The sequence below is a fragment of the Rhinoraja longicauda genome, chromosome 5 (assembly GCF_053455715.1).
Source record: "Rhinoraja longicauda isolate Sanriku21f chromosome 5, sRhiLon1.1, whole genome shotgun sequence".
Classification (NCBI taxonomy): Eukaryota; Metazoa; Chordata; class Chondrichthyes; order Rajiformes; family Arhynchobatidae; genus Rhinoraja; species Rhinoraja longicauda.
In genome coordinates, this window is record NC_135957.1 from 51,870,249 (window position 1) to 51,890,139 (window position 19,891).

Sequence of the window (19,891 nt, forward strand, 5' to 3'; positions counted from 1 at the left end):
GCTGCTTTAATGTTAACAATAGCAATGGCCCTGGAGCAGAAAGAAAATCGTGCTGAAACACAATAGAGAAGGATTTCTTCCATAAATCCAAGAAGAGAATATCAAGGAAGTTCATAATTGTGACCATGAAAGACCATGTATCTGGTTGCACTTATTAAAGAGGACTCGCTGCTGCCTGCCACAGAGAGAGTTATCACAGGGATTCTCATTCATAGTCTCCTCCGAGTGACCTCCTCCAATAGTTGCATTGCTGATACTGCCCATCAAAGCTACAACAGACACAAACTTCTCCAGGGGGAAAATGTGGACAGTAACAGCAACTACTGTACATGGCTATTTGTGACCTTACAAAAACCAGCGCCATCTGTTGAGAGGGACTATAGAGAATCCTCAAACTCAGCTATTCTTAAAAATATTGCATAAACCTAACTCGAATCCCACCACAGCACCCAGCTGCTATGGACTTTGTACAAGTTGAACTATGTATTTCGGCTTGCACTATTATTCTTGTTACTGATAATTTATTATATTATTGTTCATGGCATATTTATTTGTTGTGTTGTTGCATTAAGTGCCTATAAAGCTGCAGCAAGTATTAATTTCATTGTTCCATTCCCAGTTCTTATAACAATTAAACACTTTTAACTCTTGAGATCATCTTAATCTTAGTCATCAAGTTAACATTCTCTTGTGGATAGGCACTTTTCAAAACCCAACTCCAGGGCATCCTTAACTTCTTTACTGCGCCACATGACAGGTTGGACCCATACTAAATAACTAAAAGACAATGGTCTTCCATCATCAGTCTTTTCCACACTGCACCACCCCAGTAATTGAGGTTTGTGTCCAAACCCTGGAAATGTAGGATCACTTTCCACAATTCAGCTACCTTTCAGCAAAGGTGAACATCAATAGTGAAATTCACCATAGCCTTCAATGCCCCAGCTCAGCTTTTGGCCACCTCAAGAAAAACATGTTTGAAGACCAAGGCCTTAAACCTGCAACCAGGCTCATGGTCAATCAACCAGCAGCACTTCTGATCTCTTGTGCGCATTGGAGACATGGAGAAACTATAGAAGATGCCTCGAAACACTGTTGAGATACCACCAAAACCTGGACTGCAATCACCTCAAATCTATTGACAGGGTAGATGTAGATGTTTTAATGTTACTGTTGTGTCCCAGCCAACACTCTGAGCATTGAAGCATCAATAAGTCTCTACAATTTCCAATCATACAGAGAACAAATACCCCACTCCAATTTTTTTTGTTTAGTTTAATTTTAGTTTAATGTATTATTGTCATGTGTACTAATGGTACAGTGAGCAGCTTTTGTTTGCATGCTATCCAGTAAAAGCAAAGACTACAAAAGATTACAATCAAGCTGCCCACAGTGTACAGATTAAGGATAAAGGGCACAACATTTAGTGCAAGATAAAGTCCAAAAAGCCAAATTAAAGATATTTCAAAAGGTCTCCAATGAGGTAGATGGGAGGTCAGGACTGCACTCTAGCTGATGAGGAGATAGTTCAGTGGCCTGATTACAGTTTGAAAGAACCTGTCCCTGAATCTGCATTTTCAAACTTCTGTGCCTCCTGCCTGTTGGGTGAGGGGAGAAGAGGGAATGACCAAGGTGAGACTGGTCCATGATTAAATGGGTGGCCTTGCCAAGGAAAAGTGATGCAGATGGAGTAAATGAAAGGGAGGTTGGTTTGTGTGAAGATTTGGGCTACATCTACAACTTTCTTGCACTGCTGGATGGAGCTGTTCCCAAACCAGGATGTATTACTTTTCCATCATGCATTACAACAAAGGTCTTTAACTTGAAACGGTAGCTTTGGTACTCTTTGCACAAATGCCATCTATATTAGTGCTTCTAACATGTTTTGCTTTTATTTCAAAAGTATATTGTTTTTACATGCAAAGAACTTCTCAACACAAGTTAACTTCCTAAGCTATGTTGATATAGCAATAATGGTATACATTACCTGGCATATGGAAGTCTTCTGATCACAGATGTCACTGTGGCTATTGCACTGACAATGTACACAGCTCCACACCACAGGTCTTGAACCTGTGATTGCCGATCTTAGTGGTAACCTGTAATAACCCTGAATGCAATCCTGAGGTGAAAGGAAAACCAAAGTAATAAGTCTGTTATTTTCATGATTATTTTTTGTTCATCTTTACATTTTTTTTATACAATGTCTTTGTTGAACTTTGTGCCCACAGTGACAGCAGAATTCTATAAACAACCAGGTAATATCCTTTTCTAACTGTGCCTAATTTCCATCTACTGCAATATTTTCATATCAGGCCAACATATATAACTGGATATTCTTTGAAACTCTCAGCCAAATTTGGATGCAACAATGGCAGAAAATTACAACAGAAAGGCTGTCAGAAAAATAAAGGTGCACTAGGTTGGGGATAATTTATTGGCATGGACAGAGGCTTGACTAAAGGACAGAAAGTAGAGAACAGAAGTAAATGTATCTATTTCAAGTTGGTACATTTTACTAGAGTGATGACATAACATGCAGAGCTGGGCTTTCAGCCATCTATGACATATTATTGCCTTAAATGCAAAAATCATGTGGCATATCCAATTCTCCCAGCTTTACAGAATGGAACAAAAATCGAACTGTGAGAATGAAGCAAAGATTGTATCAGTTTCAGTTTCAGTTCAAGTTTGTTGTCACGTGTACCGAGGTACAGTGAAAAGCTTTTGTTGCGTGCAAGACAATAGAAAGACAATACACGATTACAACCGAGCCATTCACAGTGCACAGATACATAAGGGAATAACGTTTAGTGCAAGGTAAAGCCAGTAAAGTCCAATCAAAGATAGTCCGAGGGTCCCCGATGAGGTAGATAGTAGTTCAGGGCTACTCTGAATGTTTAATTGCCTGATAACAACTGGGAAGAACCTGTCCCTGACCCTGACTGTCCCTGACAGTGTCACATCATTATCAGTTCTTCTATATTATTAGTATTTATTTTGTCTTTGTTATCACAAGTTTTAATTTTTTGATCCACGTTTATTTCTTTGGAACTATTGACATTACCTGGCATGAGAGACCAGAATAACCTTCAGGGCAAATGCATTGTTCAATCTGTTGGGCACTTTCAGTCATGCTGTAGCTGTCCCCGGCTTCAGCTCCATCCATAGAGATCTCAGAGATTCTGGGTAGGCAATGATAAATAATGGAATTTGGTAAAGTTCTTCAAAACAACATTTGTGTCTGTAATTTGAAACTTCCTCTATTGTGCTTTTAAAGTCATTAAACCATGCATCTTCATGTCAAATTGTATATTTATGGTAAATATATGAGCTGCTGGAGTCAGAGATGGGGCTCTTCATTCAGCATTAAATCAGCCAAGCTGAACTTCAATAGTAATGTTCCACAAACTGCTTTTCCTTGTATTACATAGTCAGTTGACGTTTGTTCATGAAAATAAAAGCTGCTTGTTTTTTATTTATGTAATACAATTACACATTAATAATTCCATAAATTCTTTCTGCACCCATTAATGTCATTTGTAGGACGTGATATAATTATTGCTTAAAACAGTTGGATTTTCTTAATGGGTAAACATTTCTGACAAAAGGTCCTTTAATTTGATATAGTTCACGTAAGAAAACTTTGCAATGCATGAACAATTACATAGACCCTAAACATGTGAACATTTCAAATAATTGCAACAATACACTTTGAAGAAAACATCGGAAAACAATCTAATCGAGTGAAAAAAATTGTTGCAGCAATGATGGTGTGAGAATGTTACAAGGAAACTTTAAACAGCAAAACCTTTGTTGCTAGGAATTAAAATTCTATTTCAAAGTATGTTTTTGGGCTGAACTTCATTATTCACTCTTATTAAAAGCAATTTATTTTTCCCAGATCTGCAAAAGAAACAGTAAAATTTCATTTAGCTGTTCGTAAACATCTAAACACTGAACAGAACTTTTCATTCTATAACTTTATTTTCAAATGAAAGTTCTATTCTATTTTCAATGAATGCCCATATCAATACCTGGTTTGGCTCATAAAAGTCCCATAAGATGCCTTGATGAGGATGGAATCAATATCAAATAGCACATCCATGAAGTCTTTGCGAGACACAGGTCTGCCATCTGGTGAATGGGCATATTTCCACTCATGCTGATGGAAAAATATTTTGCAGTTAACATTCATGTCAACTATTATGTACAACAAACTATTTTATTCACACAATTTTTAAACTAATTATCACTTTTAATACAAAAGTTGCAGAAAAAAATCCTTATGAACATGTATAATGTGATAAAGTAAGTCAGTCTCTCGTCGTTGTTGATGAACCTGAAAAAAACTATCAGAGATAAGGGTACAATAATGTGGTTCTGAAAAATGGTTCCACCAGGAAAGTGTCATCAGTAAAGGCATCCAATAATGATTTTATAAAATCATGTTATTATACAGGTATAAAAGGTGATTTCACTTAAATAATCCACCATAGGAAAAATAAAAATAATACAATTTCCTGTAAGTACATGGAGTACTTGGAGTCATGCAGCACGGCAACTGGGCCCTCGATCCAACTTGTCCATGTCGACCAAAATGCTCCATCAAAGCTAGTCCCATTTGCCCCACCATTTGACCCAAACCTTTTCTATCCACGTACCTGTCCAACTGTTTTTTAAATGCTGTTATAGTACAAGGTTTTGACAATATAGTACATTGTTAGTAAATTTGCAGATGACACTAAAATTGGTGGTGTAGTATGCACTAGGATATTTAAGGGTAGGGAATCAAAGTTTACAACATGATCTAGATCAGTCAGGAAGGCGGGCGAAGGAATGTCAAATGGAATTTAACTCTGATAGGTGTGAGGTGTTGCACTTTAATATATCAAAAAGGGGCACGACATAAACAGTAAATGGTAGAGCCCTGGAGAGTGTTACAGAACAGCGAGATCAGAGAGTACAGGTACATAATTCCCTAAGGGAAGAGCTTGGGCACAAAAGTTGGAACATCATGATGCAGTTGCACAAATTGTTGGTATGAGTACTGTGTGCAGTTCTGGTCAGCTAGCTGTAGGAAGGATGTCATTAAGTTGGAAAAGGTGCAGAAGAGATTCACCAAGATGTTACCTGGGCTTGCGGGCTTGAGTTATACGGAGAGGTTGGATAGACTAATACATCTTTCTTTGGAGCGCAGGAGGCTGAAGGGAGATATTCTATTCCCCAAGATAGGTGGCGGCAAATGAGACTCGCACAGTATGGCAATTTGGATGGTAATGAACAGGATGTGCTGGAAGGCATATTTCCTTTTCATTGTAGCTAGGGTACATGTGATACTAAACAAAACTAACTTCCATGCTGCATAGCTTTATGAATTGGCAAGGTCTTTGATTTCAGTACAGCATTGATTGAATGCTACATTGTCAGACATAAATTATTTCATTGGAAATGTTGACATTAAAATTATAAGATTTCATTCCTGGTGTGCATCATCTTTGACAAGCATTCAGTTAGAAAGGTCTGAGGTTCAAAAATGAATGTTAACAACCAGAAACTAGAAAGACAGGAATTGAACACATTGATTGTATCCTGGAGTGCCAAGCTGCATTATATTATTGAGACAAAGGAGACATCTTAAAATAAAGGACCATTCATCCAATAGAATTAATCCTGGTGATTCAGTGTATATATTAAACTCAAACCACTTTTGAAGAAGAAAACAAAATTCTTCTAGTATACTGATCAAAATTGTACATGAACAAAATAAAAATGAATTAATTAGTCATTAATTTTGTAATTATGACATTGTTTGTTCGTTGCCTGCATTATTTTCCTACGTGACAGCTAATATTGTACTTTCAGATAATTCAATGCAATAAAGTCCTATAAAAAGGCAAGCATCAATGCATATATCAAGGAACAATTCATCTTTGAGACTGCAAGCAGTACATTTTTTGTGTTCTCTTCAATCTAATTAATAGATTGATGTTGCGCATAAATTAATTAAAGGTTAGTTTTGAACTATTCAGCAGATCTTGGAAAATGATTAGGTGTGTAAGGGGCAGGTTACTGCTCCACCAAATTATCACCTAACCTAATGCTAAGCACTTTTCATCATGACAACTAAGATCAGTATGATTTTGGGCAGCACTGTAATGGTTTGAATTGCTAAAAATTAAGTTCCTGTGTAATTAATTGTGAAATATGTAAATTATTGTTAGCTTATTACCACAGTTCCTCTCATATGTAATTATACATCGCAACTCTGCACACTTCATATATTTTTATTGCAATAATAGTGGATACTTCATTATGTCTAAAGCTGATAACTTAGTATGAGGGTGGGCTGTGTGCCTGACATAATACAACACAGGGATCTGGTGCAAACAGCATTGGAACAATAGGTGGATGGCAATGTTTATTACAGTGTATGTCAACTCAGCTCAGAACAGTTGATGGTTTATGAAGCTGGCCTAAAATTTTCATGACATTTAAAAAAAATCAGATGCTGGAATCCTGATATAAAAATATAAAATAGTGGAAACACTCAGCAGGTCAGACATAAGGTCTTTACCTGAAATGTTAACTGTTTATATTTCCACAGTTGCTGCATAAACTCTAACAGTTTCCAGTACTTTTTAGTTTTATTGCTCTTATGAAGACCTGCTTAATAATTAAATTTGTATCTTTATAAAGTAATACATTCTAATTTATTTCCACATAGCTAAAAGGACAGATCATGGCAGTAAATCTGATGGATATTTTTGGCAAAATACAATTTATCGTTTTAACAAATTACTCCTTAGGAAAAATCGAGCAGCTTCAAATATTAGGTTTCTGTCTGGAAATTGATTAGGTTGAGGGGATACAACCATTCTGAGAGTAAAATCAGCAATATGGACCCAATTTACTTTCTGAGAAGTTGTAAATTAATAAATATTAATGTTTTTCCTTTGCAAGTTTTGCATTTAGAAACCGTACCTCGGTGAGCTCCACTTCATGTCTGGTCAATTGACCAATTTGAGGTGCAGATAAATGCCGCATAATTATAATCTCTTTGGTAGAACCACCTCTCAGGATAATTTGTGGCTCGTAGCTTGATTGACCCACTTCTTCTCTGGCTTCAAAGTAAATGGCGTACCTCAACTTGCCGCCATAGGCAGAGAGCTAGGAAATAAAATATCACGATCAGTATATTGAATACATTGTGTTGAAACACTATCACTTCATTAGGCATTGTCCATACAAACAGCAGTGATTGTTTGTTAAATACAGATGCCCTAAACCAACTTGGGCCAGAAAGCAAGAGTCTCAATTAGAGGGGTCAGGAGTTTGGGATGAGTTATTGCAGAATTCCATCAGCAGAGCACCTGTAAACTCTGGAGGAATAGCCAGAAATGCATTCTCCATCCAACCCCTTTGACAAGAGGAGTAAAGGAAGTTCCTTGGTTGCCAGAGGTTCTGCCTAGTAGATCCCAAATAGGTCACAGTGCAAGTCACACCAAAAGAGTCCACCATTTTGAATTTTTTCTAGGTACATACAATCAATGCTGGAATAATCAATCACATTATTCTGAAAGAACGATGGCTCTGCTTAGAGCTGTAAAAAGATTCTTCAATGAAAATGGCATGGAGCGATCAACCACTTTGCCCTACCATAAGGAGTAAGACTTACAAACATTAATGCATCTGTATTTGTTATATTTGTAACCCAACTCAGAGAACCAGAACTAGTTTCCAATTTTGTGCCTACAATTTTGGATTAGGACAGATGGGAAAGTTGTGTAATCCATTTATGCCATATGTACCTGGGTATTTCAAAGTGATCTACCTGAATCCTTGCAACTATTTTAAATCAAAGACCACTGGAAATTATCTCTCTTATCAGTGTTTGAGCATATTATAATTCTCAAGGCCACACCTAGATAGAGCTTGGAAAGTAACAATACTTTATAATCATAGGAAGGTACACATACATTTGCAATAGGCACTTTTATAATGTAACATGACTACCCTCTGTGATTCAATCAGCAAGGGAAAAAATGAAAAATTAATTGCAATGAATTGGATTCCACTTCTCCATGGAATAGATAAAACAAGAATATAAATTTATTTAAGACCATATTTATGAAAAATAATTTAACATTAATATTCAAGTAATGTATTGATTAGGAATAGATTCAAAAGTGTTAAATTATAAAGAGGGAAGACCAGAGCTTAGAAAGTTTCATGGAAATGGGTAAGCTTGTACAAAATGTTGCAATCCTCTTCAAAACTATGGCATGTAATTCTCCGGCAGTAAATCCTGTCTCCTGTCAGAGTTATTGACTACCTAAACCAGTCTCCTTATAGCACTGCAGGAGATGCAGACTAACATCAGTGTGGACTTTCAGGCCTACATTCCAAGCACCAAGGCTGTGTTTACAGACAGTTGAACAGACCACATCATTCACATGCCTGACAGCAGACTGCTCTAGTCTGAGCTCCATCGCATCCACAAAAGACAAGATGAGACAATTTAAAAATTTACTCAGAACCTCACATCCAACATCCCCACCAACTCATGGAAATCCTTGGCCTAAGTTAGATTGCATGAGGAAGGATCATTTGGGATAGCATGGAGAATCTTAAACAATGTGTCAGGATTATGTGTGAGCACTGTAAATGGCAGAAGGAAGGTGCTCCTTCTCAATCTATTCGCCTGCTTAATTCTATTGCCCCATCGCTGGCATAATCTGCAGGTTTAACCAGCCATCACAGTTAGGAGCCTTCAACAGCAATGTTGGGTCTGGAGGCACATATGTGACGGTTCTTCATATTTTCTTGGCAGATTTTCTTGCCTGTAGAATATTAGATTTTTCAAGGTTATTATGGTTAATGGTCATCATTGGTGAGTTGGGATTTTGCTATAAATTCCAAATAGAAACATAGTAAAATAGGTGCAGGAGTAGGCCATTCAGCCCTTCGAGCCAACACCATCATTCAATATGATCCTGGCTGATCATCTAAAATCAGTACCCCGTTCCTGCGTTTTCCCCATAACCCTTGATTTCTTTAGCCCGAAGAGCTAAATCTAACTCTTGAAAACATCCAGTGAATTGGCCTCCACTGCATTCTATGGCAGAGAATTCCACAGATTCACAACTCTCTGGGTGAAATTATTTTTCCTCATCTCAGTCCTAAATGGCCTACCCCTTATTCTTAAACTGTGACCCCTGGTTCTGGACTTCCCCAACATCGGGAACATTTTTCCTGTATCTAGCCTATCCAATCTTTTAAGAATTTTATATGTTTCTATAAGATCCCCTCTCATCCTTCTAAATTCAAGTGAATGTAAAATGTATTTATTTACTTGATTGATATTCTTTATCTGCCTTGGTGGAATTTTAACTCATGTATTTTGATCAGTAGTGCAAACCCTTGGCAGCTCATTAAGTAAGTTAAACACTATGCTTCTGCACTTGACAAATGCAAAGGAAAGATGTGCTTGTAACAATAGGCCTGGAAGTAGCTTAGTGTGTGTTTTGAATGGGAACTGAGGCAGCCAACAAATGCTTACGAGCTTGACAGCATTAAGCCTCTCTGATATAAAGCGTCATCTTCTATAGCAGACTACACAAACTTGGCAAGCAACAACAGCTTGCTAGCAGGCTGGATGAAGGGACTAGGTTTTGGCACTTGGTGCAAACTGAGAATAGTTTCCAGAATAGTGCCAAATATGTGCTGCACGCCAACATTACCGTGTGCTCAGAGTCTTTTGAGTATGTGCCTGTTCGTACACAAAAGTGCATTATCCAAAGTATTATTGCATGCTGTAAGTTTCAATTGCATTTGGCAATAGATGATACTCCACATTATCTTGTGGCAAATGCGGAAAATGTGCATTATCAAATAATTTTCTAGCCCACTGTAGGAGCCATATGTGTTTACTAGCTGTCTTAGCATATTATATTATTTTGTATCCTGCTGCATTATTTTTGGACACTTGGGGGCTGTTGTGAAATGAATACTTGGCTTACATATATGGGCAAATGTGCATATATGGACTGGGAGAAGCCAGGGGAGGAGCCATAATTATGAGTATAATTGGGAAGGCAGTGACGTTATGTTTCAGACACGAAGGAGCCATGGCAAGATACAAATTCTTACCAGATCTATGACAAGAGATATACTAATCTGTTTGTATTACTACATCAATAAATGACTAATTAAACAGAAACGTCGTCAAGATCTCTCTGTTGTTGTTTGTGTCAAGAATGATCACTCCACTCCTTTCGTGAAAGTGGTAAGCTTGAGGACTTTATTGGGAAGGACGAAATTGCCGCTATATAGTAAGAAATTTGTGCTCCATGAGTGATTCATAGTAAGAATTTACCTCAGCCGGAGTGAATAAATCAAGAGCTATCCTCGGTGAGTGAAGATAAAGTAGACCTGTCTCTAAAGAATCATTTAAAGTTATAATTGGCTCTAGGAGGAAGACTGGAGCTTGGAAATCGACTGGACGGAATAGGGATTGTTTAGTTTTGCAAGCCTGCAAACAGGCTTTTTGAAAAATGGACCAGGGTCATTACCTGCACTAATCTGACTAACGGAGATTGGAAACTTCGAAAGCCTTCACGCAGGGAGTAAGTACAGCATTAAGCTTTATTGGAAAAAGCTGTTTTTCAGAAATTGTATTGGAAAGCTGCTACTGAAATTTTGGAAATGCTGAGAACAAAGAAGTGACCTTGAGCACCGCAAGATATCAGTTGTTTTGAATTCTTGTGAAAGATACGATTTTACGTCAACACGTCTTAAAGGGATATTGATGTACAAGTGTGCTTGTTCTTAGATCTGATGTTCAGCCACAAGGTGGCGCCATCAGAATGGATTCTCAAAGGGAAAATATTTTTTCTTCATTATGCGGAACTTCTAAGTTCTCATGTCTCGAAATGGGTTGCTACCCTTAAAAGCCAGCGTGAGATTGAAGAGGAAGAAATACAGAAAGACAATTGGAAATGGAGGAAGAGTGGAAGAGAAAGAAGGAACAGCTGAGAAGACGGAAGAAACGATTGGAACTAGATGCTGCAATGGCAGCAATCAAGAGAAGACTCAATGTACTTGATGCTATGAAATCAAGAAACAGCTCGATAGTATCTGATGGGATGAACTCTTATTTGAAAAGAGGAATTGCTCAAAAGGAAACATCAGCTAAATTAAAGCCGCAAACAGTCAAAAACAGTTTTGCAATGGCTGCAGAACCTGTAAAAGCACACGTGCAAGAAAATCATTCTGAAATAATTCATATTGAACAAAAAGACAAGGACAGAAACCAACAAGGAAAGAAACCAGAATGAAAAGCCAATTGCGAGTGATGCTGTTCTTCCATCTCAAATGTGTGGGCATATTGGGGCTGGTGATGAAACCTGCATCTCCTCCAAAGCAGTCCAAGCTGATCCATTGGCTGGAGAATCTGGTCCTGAAAATACTCGTCTGAGTACAGAGATGACTGAGACCAACTCTGAACTAATACCAGATGTTAAACTGACTGTGTATGATGAAGCAGTTGAGAGTTTTGTTCGGGACAATTTACAATTTTTACCCAAACCAATTCACTTACAAACCTGTACGTCTTTGAAGTGTGAGCGCAAACCAGAGCACCTGGAGAAAACCTACCGGCAGGTCATGGGGAGAATGTCTGCAGAGACAGCATCCATAGTCAGGATTGAACTCGGGTCTCCGGCGCTGAAGTTGCTTTGTTAGAGAATGTAAATACTGCACTGAACTTGCACGGCTAGAAGCAGACATTTATTACTACTAGAAGTGCATTTTTAACACATTGATACCATAATACAATATATCATGAACAAGGCATCAATTCAACCTCATTTCTAAATTTGCCGAGCTAGTCAAAAGTTTTCATCAGCCAATTTGGCAATTAACTCTAATCAAATTTATCTTATCCAAGATTACCTTTTCCCCTTCAAACTGCTCTGGAAGTTTCCAATAAAAAGGTTCATAGAGAAGATGCTGGATCACTGTAGCAACATTAGCTACTATCTCTGGATGCTGATGAAAGACACCATCCGTTGTTTTTCGATCAATGAATTTATTTACTATTTCCAGGACAATCTGGTCTGGTTTAAGAGTCAGCTGCAAGAAGAAAAGTACAAGCCATTTGTTCGATAAGTATAAAATTTGAGCAGAATGCTTATTTTGAATTCAGATATTCATGGCAAAGATATGCAAAAAAAAAGCAAAGTAACCAATGGTGACATTCATGATGCTGAATCATTGATTTGGCATTGTTCAATATTTTATTCATACAAAATATGCTTACGATGTGAGTGTAGATCATGCCAGGGCTTTTATTTTGTTATTAAGGATAAACTGAATGATAGCTTCATAGCGCTTCAACTCACAAAGTAATGCCTTAACATAGCATACAAAACTATAATTTATTTACTTGTAGCCACAGTTCCAGCCAATCCATGCCAAAGTCAACTGCACCTGGAGTAGATGGTGAAGAAATTCAAACCATTTTCCCACATCACAAAGAAATTGCGAGACCGTTTTTGTCATCTATCCCTTGTGCCAAACCTATGACCAGTTATACCACTTAGAGATAGAACGGTGCATGCAGTGGGGAATGTTAAGTTTAGATAAGAAAATAGCCCTCTCCACAAGAATCTTCACAATAAACATAGATAAACAACGAGCATCGTATTTCAATTCCGAAATCACAATTACAAGGCTAAAATCAATGTTGCAAGTAGAATTAGTCACAAATTTACAGGATTAGTATCTGCATATTCAAGGAAATCAAATTTATTCCACTCAAATTAAGTAATGCTAATTCAACCTTTTGATTGCTCAATTGTAATTAAGATAGCAATCTCACAAATTATTCTGGGATCCTTTTGCCTACTGATAGATTATTACAAAGTAAGCACCAGGATATACTACAGTTATCGTAAACAACTGTATTAGTCACTGGGATTTAATTACCATCTGCAAATGTTACATCGATTGCAATAATAATTAACACATCACTTACTCTCTTACGCATCAGTCCTTTTGCCTCAGTACATTGCGAAGTTACACCTGAGCAGTAGCAAGTACTGCATCCATAAGGATTGCTTGAATAGAGTGCAAAGGAACCAGGCTTGCATCTGTCACAACTATTCCCTTCCACATTCATCTGCACAAGACAATTATTTTGCTTTAAGATTCAAATTCATTTTTTAAAAGATGTTATTTTAGAAAATACAATTGAGTGCTTCAATTTTTAGCAATGATCTTGAACTGACAAAGATTATTGCAAATATAATCCAAACTTTAATAATACAAGGATAATTTTATGAGTTTACACTTCGAGAAAGGAGACCCATCAGCCAGAACCACAGACAGGAAATTCAGACATACTAACTTGGGTCGTGTGGGCTTATGGGGAAAAGGTAGGAGAATGGGGGAATGGGGTTGAGAGGGAAAGATAGATCAGCCATGATTGAATGGTGGAGTAGACTTGGTGGGCCAAATGGCCTAGTTTTCCAAGAACTTATGAACATATTAGCCAATTAAAATAAATGCAAATGCTGTCCTCAGCCCAAAGCAAAAATAATTTCCCCCTTTGTGCTCTTTGGAGCTAAAATTCCCTGGCAAAAGCCAAGGTCAATGGATCACTCTTTACGTTTTAAAAATATTGCATGATCAGAAGCTTAGGAATTCAATTTCCGGCAAATAAATTCCACATTAACTCATGTCATTATAAAATCTACTTGATTTACTTTTAAATTGATCAGACACATTCTGTAAGAGACATTCCATCAGTTTACTACATGTTTTGAAAATTTAATTAAAAAAACATCGTACATAGTTTTGATGGGTTCACATCTCATTGAAGAGAAAGAAAAATAGCATTTGACTGCAGCTTGAAATCAAGCTGTGGGTGGAATTTGGTGAAGAATGGTTTAGTTTGTCCCATTTAGTACAAAACGCAAATGAAAATTTTAGAATTGTACAGAATATAATCAGCATTGGTTTTTTTTATTGTACAGACAATGTGAGATGCTGCAAATCTGAACAAAAGCAGAAAATGTTAGAAATATTCAACAGATCAAACCGCATCCATGCAGAATCAGTGTCCACGATTCAGATCAATTTTCTTATTTTCTAGGTCAATCATTTAATAATAATAATAATAATAAACATTTATTTTTTATAGCGCTTTTCCAAATGCTCAAAGACGCTTTACAAAAACAGTCAAGACATAAAAACAAACAGACGAACTGTCCTGACGGAGAAGCGGCGAACAAATAGCGCAATTTTAATTGTTCACAAAAAAAACCCATAGATAATACAATAGTGATAGGCATGACAATCTATGCACTAAAATTTAAAGTAATGGACTAAGTGAAGGGAAGTTTCAGGATAACACAATAAAAATTCTGAGAAAAGATGTCGAATCACTTTAATCAATTTAAAAAGGGGATTGGGCAATGAAAAATAAAGATGTGACAAAAAATCTAAAGCACAGTTTTAAAACTATATCTGTCTGAGGTGAAAGTTTGCAGAAGCATTATTCTAGTCTATGCATAATCCTGTAACCTTTTCTGGAAGCAAACAGCACAGCAGCCTAACATTATTTGATATTTTCTGAAGGGCTTGTGTATCATGAAGTGAGTCTTCTATAACTGCACACCAGCATCTCTATAACTCTCATCGTCTCACTCATGGGAGGAGGTCTGGATATTGTGAAGAACATAGCATGTAGCTATAGCGGATATTCGAACAGTAGATGGTGTGGCTGAATACCTAGCTTTCTATTCACTATCAGGTTGCAGGTTCCCTTTTGTCTTCTTTAAAACTCATTCCCGTTTCAGATTCTCCTACTCCTGCCAACAAGCGACAATTCCAATCATGTCCATACGAATAATGGGAGCCAGAGTGGACGTTTGGTGCAGTTCCAGTGCGGCCTGCAGAGGCAAATCTGTTACCTCTGGCTAATAATTATAATCGGAAAAACCTTTCCCATAACCTCTTCGAGCTCCAGAAGCAATATATAGTAGTTTTCTTCAACATATTCAGAACTGCTGGCATATTAATGACCTAATATTCAAAGTTGCATCAAGACCTATCTGGTGCCATCAGACTATGGTGTTTAAATATGTAGGAGACCCTCAATTAATTGTGGCAAATATGTCATCTGGACTGCAACACTCAGCGATTGTTCTAAGTTTTAATTCTATGTCATTTTAATTTAATTTCTTTATTATATTGACATTCGATCCTCTGCGATAAAAGCAACTAAACATGAATTTTGTCACTCCATTGTCACTCCAAAGGCAATCATTTACTGTGCAGTCAGTTATGTTCTGAAATTATTGTTATGTTAGGAAAGAAAGACTCACCTTACAGCTACACTGTCCACTATGCTCTATACATGAGCAAATTCCTATCTCATCACAGGTTTGACTTTCGGTCCCGGCCAGGTTACAGTTACAATGTCTACATCGTGGATAATCCCAGTGACCTGCCCTGCATTGGTTACACTTTTCTCCTATGAACTCTGGTCTGCAGAAGCAGCAGCCTGTAACATCATCGCATTGAAGGTTTAAAGATCCCCCAGCAGTACAATTGCAGGGCTGAAATACAGAAAAGAAATAAGGTAATATATTCTTGCAAAATGTTGACCAAGCACTTAGTATTTTCAACATCTAAGATCTAAAATATGTTGTGAATGTGAAGTTGCAGTCAACGGTTTGTTACTATTTTCCAGAATGTGCTCTGTTTTTACTGACTACTCAGAGTCCCGATGGAAGCATGACATGCTAAACTTTTCCCTGATTGACAATGGGGAATCCCCACAAACATTTTGCATTAGGTTGGACATGATTTACAGAGTGTAATCCCATTCATTTCACATGAGGTTTCTTGGTATGAGATTTCAGAAATAGGGTAGGATTTAAAAATGAGGATGATTATTTTTTAGATCAAGACGTTAGTGAAAGGGATTGCCATGCAGATAAAGAACAACAATGGTGATATGTGAACAGGAAATGGCAAGTTGAGAGACGGGCAACAAACAGAATCTGAATCATCTCAAATTCACAACAAAAAGGTCAACCAGGATTGCATTGGAAATAATCAGATCTAGAACCCAAGAAGAAAATCAGGATATCAGCAGGATTCAAGCAAAGGTAGGGTATGTTACAGAGGTGGAATTAGGTGATACCAATAATGGCCAAAGATATGAAATCCAAAATTCAGACCAAGATCCAATCTGGAACCGAGGTTATAATGAGATTGAGCAAAGCTATTGTTACGCACATTATTTATCATAGTAACTATGTTGGGAAATTATATTAATTAATGTCTGCTTAACAGCCTATCAATTTCTATCTACCAATGTGATTAACAAACTAAATTTAATTCTGCACACAAAATGTACTCTAAAAATTCTGCTAGACAGTTCAAATTTTCAACTAATTATTTTACACTTTTTAAAATATTATACCATTAAGCATTTCCTCAGATGTTATAACAAAAAATAAGTAGTTAAAATACATATTAAAGTAATTAAGGCTCCACCTGCTCAACCTCACATACATTAAATGATATATATTTCAAATGTAAGGATAGGTTAATCAAGGGAAATTTTGTTGTTGTGCATGAAGCAACGCAATATTCAGAAATTTGTATGAATAAATTTTGTGAATATATTTTCCTAGAATTTTACCTCTGTAGATAGTGTTAAACTTCTATACTAATGTGAGCATTTCGTACTCCCTGCGACCATAATCAGCTGAGGTTTAGAGGCAGAATGCAATGTGTTGACACAACTACATAATCATATTTAGTACTACCAATAGGGGATGAAATTCCAGGCACAGTTCTAATGTTATATGTCCTTTGATGGCTTTGAAACACAATTTGATATGAATTTTTAATATTTTTCTTTTTGTTTTCGAACTCCAGATGCTCATAATGAATTTCTTCTACGGAATTAAAATAACAAACCAGAGAGCAATTTAATAAAAAGACGAATTAAGGAGTGTTATTCAAAGAAATGAAGGATACAAACATGTTTCTAAACCCAACCAGTCCCACCTTCCCAAAGGCAATATCAACAACACCAATGGAACCATGGGCAAATATTAAGCAGAATTAAAAAAAATACATGTGCTGGAAAAATAGAAATAGAAACTGAAAAAAATGGAAACAGACAGAGCTCTTGGGCACATCTCATCTATTTCATACATTTCTGCTCTCAATCCTTTGCTCCTGGACAGGGCAAGAATAAGCTCTGCTGTTTTTTCCCATCCATTCCACCATACTCCGCATTTAGCAAATCAGTAGTTGCATTTTCCAATAAATTCAACAAAACTCCATTACCAGATCCATATCACCTGCTCCTCCCCTTTCAGCATTTTGAAGGAGTCACTCCTTTAGCAATCCCCTGGTTCACTCTTCCATCTTCACCAATCACTCCATATTACACGGCACTGTCCACTGATATCATGAGATACACTTGCCCTTTCACCTATTTCCTTCCCACCATCCAGGAAACCAGAGACAATAGACAATAGACAATAGACAATAGACAATAGGTGCAGGAGTAGGCCATTCAGCCCTTCGAGCCAGCACCGCCATTCAATGCGATCATGGCTGATCACTATCAATCAGTACCCCGTTCCTGCCTTCTCCCCATACCCCCTCACTCCGCTATCCTTAAGAGCTCTATCCAGCTCTCTCTTGAAGTAGCCATTTACTAGCACTTCCTCCAATCTCATGCACTGTATTCAGGGCTCACGGTATGGTGTATATGGGAGAAAATAAATAGATTGGGTTTTACAGAGCACATGTATTCAGACTGTAGGAATGATACTGAGCATGCCACTTTAATGCAGCATCACATCTATCTCTGGCCCCAACACTTGCTTGTAGTTTGGCGAGCTAGGCACCTCCCATAATCCCGCTATTAGCAGCACGTCACATGGACAGAGGAATCTGATTCTACCTGACATATTAACATATTTGGTCTCCCCAGGGCGGCACGGTAGCGCAGCGGTAGAGTTGCTGCTTTACAGCGAATGCAGCGCCGGAGACTCGGGTTCGATCCTGACTACGGGTGCTGCACTGTAAGGAGTTTGTACGTTCTCCCCGTGACCTGCGTGGGTTTTCTCCGAGATCTTCGGTTTCCTCCCACACTCCAAAGACGTACAGGTATGTAGGTTAATTGGCTGGGTAAATGTAAAAATTGTCCCTAGTGGGTGTAGGATAGTGTTAATGTACGGGGATCACTGGGCGGCACGGACTTGGAGGGCCGAAAAGGCCTGTTTCCGGCTGTATATATATGATATGATATGATGATATTTCAGAGATATTCCCTTCATTATATCTATCACCTCTCTCCCACTGTCTCTGCGACTCAAAACTAATTTGTTTTCTTTCTTTCCAGTTCTGATGACAGATCTGAGACCTGAAATGTAACTCATTTTCTTTTTTGCACAGAAGCCATTAACGTACTGAATGTTTCCAGCATTTTCTATTTTTATTTCAAACCTTAAGCAGAAATTGGATATATAACAAGTTAGGGGTGGGGAAGGGTGGGGGGGGGGGGGGGGGGGAGAGGAGGACAATTTATGTGGGGCAACTCAAAATCTTGATAGCAGCTGATTTTTTTGTTCAAAATTAGTAATTGACTCGGAGCACATCTTGTGACAGCACAGAACGTACATGACATGAGGAGCTTATTACTTTATAGTCTTGTTTTTTCTTTTCTGATTTGATAATCCATGTTCTTTGTATTCTTTATCTTTGTTTTCCATATTGAAAAATATTAATGCAAATAACATAACAAAAGAAATAAAATAACATTGTGCCTACATAATTTACAATAAGAACATCTATAGATAATGATAACTGGATTTATTGGTGAACTTACTTTACAACCACTGACAAAGCTGTGACCCCAGAAATGCACAGCACATTTGTCGCACTTTTCACCCACTGTGTTTGGAGGGCAGACACACTGGCCAGTTTCTGAATCACAGTGATTGCCGACATGGGCACATTGACATTCTTCACGGAGAAATGTGAAACAAACCAAAAGAAAAAAAAAGAAAATTCAGATCAGTTTTTCCACCTTAATTTGCATTTCAGAACACAAAGAAAAGCTAATCTGCAAACATTTCAAATCTGCAAGACAATCACTGTTTATAATTCACAGGTGATCTACTTACAAGAACAAAATAATTATAAGCAACAAAATGGAAAGATTATGTTAATATCAAGTTGGGAAATTATTAGTAATAACTGATCGATCTTTTTTTAATATTGTGCTAGCAGTAATAATGCTAACACAAAGAACATGGAAACCACGCCCTTTGCTTGCAACTGTGCTAACGCTGCAACCAGAATAGAAATGGGGCAAAGGCCGGTAAATCTTAATACAACACCTAAATAACAGATAACTTGTCATACCAGATATCCGAGTATTAAATTCATGTAATAATCTAATCCTGTAATTGACGTATCACTTATTCATCATGCTGCACCATTTTAATTTCTAAAGTCATCTGATACTAAATGTCTTGAAGCACATCAATCCTGCAATACCCAAAGAGGAATCCATTAAACTCAATATGACCTTTTCCAGGCACCCAACATGCCCTTGAGACTTCAACACTGTTAACACTATCTTTGCACCACAAACACCTGAAGCACAGTCTTCCATTGTTCTACAATGTTACACATTCCTTGATCTTCAACTTATGTACTGGTTAATTGCAATCAAATGCTAAATACACCCATTTAAATTTCCCTTTTTATCTTAAACTGTTGGATTACTACTTTCCTTTGCAGTCAGTCTTATGACATCAAGGATAATTTAGACAACGCATTCATG

General features: G+C 37.4%; 1 protein-coding gene across 1 annotated transcript in view; it reads right to left on the reverse strand.

The window, feature by feature from the left end:
* The window catches only part of lama2 (laminin, alpha 2), a 292,372-nt gene that overhangs the window by 83,176 nt on the left and 189,305 nt on the right, over nt 1–19,891 (reverse strand). Inside the window, exons 22-29 of the mRNA XM_078399541.1 lie at nt 18,929–19,065; nt 15,393–15,626; nt 13,040–13,183; nt 11,956–12,135; nt 6,985–7,170; nt 4,038–4,165; nt 3,068–3,185; nt 1,988–2,122 (exon numbers count right to left, since the gene is read on the reverse strand). Coding sequence (XP_078255667.1) covers nt 1,988–2,122; nt 3,068–3,185; nt 4,038–4,165; nt 6,985–7,170; nt 11,956–12,135; nt 13,040–13,183; nt 15,393–15,626; nt 18,929–19,065 — 1,262 coding nt within the window. The remainder of the gene's footprint in view (nt 1–1,987; nt 2,123–3,067; nt 3,186–4,037; nt 4,166–6,984; nt 7,171–11,955; nt 12,136–13,039; nt 13,184–15,392; nt 15,627–18,928; nt 19,066–19,891) is intronic.